The sequence below is a fragment of the Oncorhynchus keta genome, unplaced genomic scaffold (assembly GCF_023373465.1).
Source record: "Oncorhynchus keta strain PuntledgeMale-10-30-2019 unplaced genomic scaffold, Oket_V2 Un_contig_3942_pilon_pilon, whole genome shotgun sequence".
Classification (NCBI taxonomy): Eukaryota; Metazoa; Chordata; class Actinopteri; order Salmoniformes; family Salmonidae; genus Oncorhynchus; species Oncorhynchus keta.
In genome coordinates, this window is record NW_026287517.1 from 177,888 (window position 1) to 184,316 (window position 6,429).

Consider the following 6,429-nt stretch of genomic DNA (forward strand, 5'->3'; position numbering starts at 1 on the left):
AGGTGACCAAAAATCCAATGACCACTCTGACCTTAAACTGTGGCAAAGATTTACTTTCCAACAGGACAGTGACCACAATCATACAGCCAAAGTAATGCTGAAACGGCTTCAGAACAGGAATGTGAAAGTCCTTGAGTGGCCCAGACTTGTATCCCGTTGAAAATCTGTGGAAAGACTTGAAGATTGCTGTTCAATGCCACCCCTATCTAGTTCAAGAGCTTGTGAAAATCTGCAAGGAAGAATGGGAGAAAATCCCCAAATCCAGATGTGCAAGCTGGTACAGACATACCCAAGACAACTGAAATCTGGAATCGCTGCCAAAGGTGCTTCTGCATTACAAAGTATTGACTTGGGGGTGTGAATACTTATGTAAATGCAATATTTCTGTAGGTCATTATTAATAAATGTATTTGCTAAAAACATGTTTTCACTTTGTCAATATGGGGTATTGTGTGGAGATGGGTGAGGGGAAAATATACATTTCATCCATTTTGAATTCAGCTGTAACACAACATGTGGATTAAGTCGAGGGGTGGGAGAACTTTCTGAAGGCATTGTATACTTGACTCAAGAAATTCACTCGCCTTGAGTTCTTAATTCAATTGTATAGGCCCATTTGATTTCCAAAATACTATCAATATATCATTGATCCTCGCTGCACTGTGCTGGAGAGGCCCTCTGACACATGAGTTCTCTTTCCGCTGGATGTCACTCAGGGGCGGTCCACAAGCTCGAGAAACCCCAATCAAACTGTGCGTATCAGTCACACCAGCGACCGCTGCCGACGGACTAGTATCAAATACCCTGCACACACATCCACGAGTTCCACAGCACATAGTAACCCACTCACTGCAGTGACCATTTCAGCATCCGATGCCTTTACCTTTACGGGCAAGGAGAAGAACAAGTGTTTGCATTTGCTGAGGAAATTGGGGCGTTTTCTCAAGATGCTGGAGAACGGCGGCAAGGTGCTGAAAGAGGGGCTTCTGGAGAAGCGAAGCGACGGTTTGCTGCAGCTGTGGAAGAAGAAGCACTGCGTCCTCACGGAGGACGGGGTTCTGCTTCACCCGCCGAAGCAGCACGACCACCCGCACCATTACAACCACCACGGCGGCGGAGACACTGGCAAAGTCAAGGAGCTGCACTTCTCCAACATGAAAACTGTGGACTGCGTCGAGAGGAAAGGGAAATACATCTACTTCACCGTGGTCATGTCGGAGGGCAAGGAGATCGATTTCAGGTGTCCACAGGACGAGGGCTGGAATGCCGAGATAACTTTGCAGATGGTGCAATACAAAAACAGGCAGGCCATCCTGGCGGTGAAGTCTACCAGACAGAAACAGCAGCTCCTCGTTGTTCAGCTCCCGGGACAGAAAATTATTCGGAGCTCTCCAAACGTTGCGTGACCTGCGCCTCGGGCATTCGACGTGCGGTAAGACATCCGAGAGAGGTCTTAGCAGGCTTGATTACTAATTACTACTTAGCCGCTTAGGAGTGGACATCCTCTGGGGCGAAATTGCTTGGATATACACTCCCCGGCAACGTTTGATATTTGACACAAGGCTCAGGATATGAGGCTCACCTACCCCATAAACATGGGTTTACGCGCGGCGATGTCGGCAGGGGAAGCTTTGATGCTGTTATTAAATCAGCATGCATTGTTCCAGATGCTTGTAGCCTCCTCAATTACAGTCTCTTACATAAAAAATACACTACATTTGCCAATGCAACAAAGAGAGCTTGCAAATATTATAGGTCTTTACTTTTTGCCTAATTACGTTTAAATGTTTTATTATTCACTATTATTAGGCTACAATTCATTATTATGGGCAGGCATATTATGGTCCAGTTACCATCGGCACTTAATTTAGCCTAAAAATAACTAATATTTAATGAAATGGTTTAATATTATATTAATTTTAGAGTAAGGGTTTAAACACGGTCAGTGCTGTCACTGTCTTCTAAACATGCTTTGGAGCCATTAGGCTGCGATTACACAGGCAGACCAATTCTCATCTTTTCCCATTAATTGGGCAAAGGATCAGAATAGGGCTGCGTGTTTAAACGCAGCTCAAGAAACGCTATTTATGTTCAGGTGTAGCCTACAGAGGTTCCTCTTCTCCTCGTGTCATGCACTGCCACCTCTGAGATGGTCTAATTTATTGTATCCGCAGGTTAATTGGACATTCAGAGGAGGGATCGATGGACTCCGGCTGCATCTGCACGGCCTCACAAAAGGAGCGTCACACCCAGCAGAAAACATCTCTTAATTTAACTGTTGTTCGGTCCGGACAACAGCAGCAGTCTTTTCCCAGTCCTATTTTTCATTAGAGACTCTTTATTTGAGAAAGATGGACACTGATGGACAAAGCTTAGGCCTCTGCTACAGCACGAGTGAAAACAGCTGTATTCTAATGGGTGATGCTCTGCCATCCCTTCTTATTTATTAGATTGTGTATATATGTTTTTATCATAACAGTGTCATTGACTAATGTACAGTGTGGTTGTTGCTGGAGTTGAAACTGAAAGCTATGCTTGGAGATTCCTAAGCCTCAGTATCGTTGTGATCCTGGTGGGATGGTTGATTGTGTTACACCTTTAAGGATGTACTAGAGTCCTTTCCTTTCACTTCTATTATTTATAGAGTTGTGAGTAGCACATCCTATTGTAAATCTGTGGCCATGATACACATCCTCATTTTTTTATTGAACCAAAGACATAAGGTATAGTTGACTGTAAACATGTCAGGATGCTTCAATGATGAAGGAAATGTTGACACATCTTTTATTTGTTTGATTTCTCCATAAATCTCACTTTTTGTGATTATCCTCGTGCCAGATATGGTGCCCATGTTACATCTGCATTACAACTATGGAGTACGGTTCGACTTTAGGAAGCAACATGTGTCAACACTGCATATTCTTTTGGGAGTCTTCAATTTGTACAGATCAGAAACTGCAGTCCTTTTCAGTGGCAACTGATAGAAAGGTATCCTCGTGAGCAAAACTGGTTGAAAATACATAATTTCAACCAGTTTTGCCAAGAGCAAGTCATTAGGCTAAACATTGATCACCGTCTTTCCTGAGGAAGCTATGCTGAGACTGACTGTTGAGTTGCCCTCACACCACCCCCAGGTGTGTCAGTGTGTCCTCACGTTAACACATGGGTCCTTTTTTTGGACAAACTTACTGTTATTCAGTTGGGGTTTTATTTTGATGTGAGAGCTATTTTCATACTTCTGAAATATACATTCCATTTCAAATGAACAGCACCTCGTGTGATTTCCTGCTCTGTAGCGCATAGAAACAACTTGTGGGGAGAAAATGTGCCGTTTAAATCACCAGCAGATGTGTGTTCAATAGCTGTGTGTAGTGTTGCCTGTCTCAACCCTTCAACAGCCAGTGAACTTCTCACCCCTATTTCCTGGGCTAAATCTAGAAGCTGTTGCTGTTCTGAGAATAATATTTCACCGTCAGCCTTCAGACTGAGACAAACTGCCATCCGTGGCGCGACAACACACGTGTCTCCCTGCCTCTCTTGGTTAAGCTAACTCATTTATACTACAGGGGTGAAAATGTGGATGACAGTGCCATTTCTACTCATCCGCACGGCATGTTGGTGTGAAGGGGGGGCTGCCAAAAAGGGAGACGACTCTATAACCACTCGGCACTAACCGCACACATGCCCTCTTGACTGCTCAAAGCCACATCAAGCCATGAAGGAGGTGCTAGGCTGGGACACTGTGTAAGACACCCACCATCCACCCTGCAGGCCTCCAGTTGTGACAGGCGTCCTCTGATGGTGTGCTGACACCACCTGAGCACTGTGGCCGCTGGCTGGGCCAGGTGCTGGAGTTCACCGAGGATAAAGTCATGTTGACAGACAAGAGAGTGTCGATGGGCCACTCTTGGTCTCTCACTGCACTTGGTTGGGATTCCACAGTTCCCTCTATACCACCCTCCTCCCTACTCGGGCAGCTTGGGTAAAATTAAAAAGTCTGGGTAGCAACAAACAGTTGGCTGACTCCAAGCTCCGCTTGCTTACTTGGCTCACCTACCTCCAGCTCAGAGGTGAAGTTTAATCTAGGTACAGATCTAGGATCAGCTTCGCCTCCCCAATCCTAACCACAAGCATTGGTGGAGAAAATGCCAAACTGACCCAAGATCAGCGTTAAGGGGCAACTTCATCTTACACTGCTCCTCTTCCCACCCAGCTCCACCCTTCACCACACCCCCCTGCCCCTCCCACCTTGCCCCATCCCCAGCCCCATCCACCCATCCCCAGCCCCATCCACCCACCCCCAGCCCCATCCACCCACCCCTTCGCCCTTCCCACCCAGCCCCAGCCCCTCCCCCCAGCCTTTCTCCCCTCCCCCCAGCCCCTCCCCCCCAGCCCTTCTCCCCTCTCACCCAGCTCCAGCCCCTCTCACCCAGCACCAGCCCCTCTCACACAGCCCCTCCCCCAGCCCTTCTGCCCTCTCACCCAGCTCCAGCCCCTCTCACCCAGCACCAGCCCCTCTCACCCATCTCCAGCCCCTCTCTCCCAGCCCCTCCCCCAGCCCTTCTGCCCTCTCACCAGCCCCCCCTCCCCCAGCCCTTCTCCAGCCCCTCTCACCCAGCTCCAGCCCCTCTCACCCAGCTCCAGCCCCTCTCCCCCAGCCCCTCCCCCCAGCCCTTCTCCCCTCTCACCCAGCTCCAGCCCCTCTCACCCAGCTCCAGCTCCTCTCACCCAGCCCCTCCCCCAGCCCTTCTCCCCTCTCACCCAGCTCCAGCCCCTCTCACACAGCCCCTCCCCCAGCCCTTCTGCCCTCTCCCACTCTTCTTCCTCACTTTAATTGGTTTGTTAGGTCTGGAATGTCATTCACATAACTCCCAACAAGATTGGTGCCTAGATAAGTATTGATTGTCATATGAGCTGCAGTGATGTTTTCAGTACACTCAGTACTTAGTTCTTAATAAGGATAATGTAGGTTATTGCAGTGATGTTTTCAGTACACTCAGTACTTAGTTCTTAATAAGGATAATGTAGGTTATTGCAGTGATGTTTTCAGTACACTCAGTACTTAGTTCTTAATAAGGATAATGTAGGTTATTGCAGTGATGTTTTCAGTACACTCAGTACTTAGCGCTTAATAAGGATAATGTAGGTTATTGCAGTGATGTTTTCAGTACACTCAGTACTTAGTTCTTAATAAGGATAATGTAGGTTATTGCAGTGATGTTTTCAGTACACTCAGTACTTAGTTCTTAATAAGGATAATGTAGGTTATTGCAGTGATGTTTTCAGTACACTCAGTACTTAGTTCTTAATAAGGATAATGTAGGTTATTGCAGTGATGTTTTCAGTACACAGTACTTTTTTTAAGGATAATGATCATTTCTGCACTGATTAAACACATATTGTCTCATTTTATATTTACTTAGTAAATCTAGCCTTCAAGATTCCCTAAAAACCCAATGTGGATCTAAAAATACAATGTAGAATTTCTGTCCTGTGAATTTCCTTGTGTTCGTTATGACAATAGACCTGCTCATCAGTCTAGTGAATGGAACCCAGATTATTCATGACTTTGTTTTCTCCCTGCTCTTTGAAATGCTCTGCGTAGGTGGAAGGAAGGTAGATACTGTAGATTAGCATCTCTCTTTATCCCTCTCTTTATCTCTCTCTCTGTGGCTAGAGAGGCTGAGGGATAGATCACCTTCAGGGGTTTTGTTCGTTATCTTTTCTCTTTGTGTGGATGGTGATACAGGTGTTGAAACAGGAAAGGACTTTGCTAAGCGAATTTCAACCATACAGGAACTCTCACAGTTATATAATGGAGAGAAGCTAATTAAAATGACATATTAGCAGGAAGTTTAGGATAACATATTCTGGTTGCTACACTATTATTTATCATTAACATACCATTATAGCATATGTACAGTAATCAATACATGACATTTACTCCAGTCATTTAGCAGACGCTCTTATCCAGAGCCACTTACAGTAGTGAGAGAGGTAGTGAGTCTTCAAGCTGTGTATTATTGTACAGATGGGTAATGTGCATTATTGTACAGATGGGTAATGTGCATTATTGTACAGATGGGTAATGTGCATGGATGTACAGATGGGTAATGTGTTATATTGTGCAGATGGGTAATGTGTATTATTGTACAGATGGGTAATGTGCATTATTGTACAGATGGGTAATGTGTTATATTGTGCAGATGGGTAATGTGTTATATTGTGCAGATGGGTAATGTGTTATATTGTGCAGATGGGTGATGTGCATCATTGTACAGATGGGTAATGTGTATATTGTGCAGATGGGTAATGTGCATTATTTCTGTATTATTGTACAGATGGGTAATGTGTATTATTGTACAGATGGGTAATGTGCATGAAAGATGGGTAATGTGTATTATTGTGCAGATGGGTAATGTGTTATAT

The 6,429-nt window shown here is 45.3% G+C and overlaps 1 protein-coding gene across 1 annotated transcript; it reads left to right on the top strand.

Annotated features, from left to right (window-relative positions):
• Positions 1 to 768: 768 nt before the first annotated feature.
• Positions 769 to 3,271, top strand: LOC118379087 (pleckstrin homology-like domain family A member 1). Its single transcript, XM_035766101.2, has 2 exons — positions 769 to 1,432; positions 2,175 to 3,271. Exon 1 carries the CDS (start codon positions 948 to 950, stop codon positions 1,404 to 1,406), a length of 459 nt encoding a protein of 152 aa, XP_035621994.1. The 5' UTR covers positions 769 to 947; the 3' UTR covers positions 1,407 to 1,432; positions 2,175 to 3,271.
• Positions 3,272 to 6,429: the final 3,158 nt, after the last annotated feature.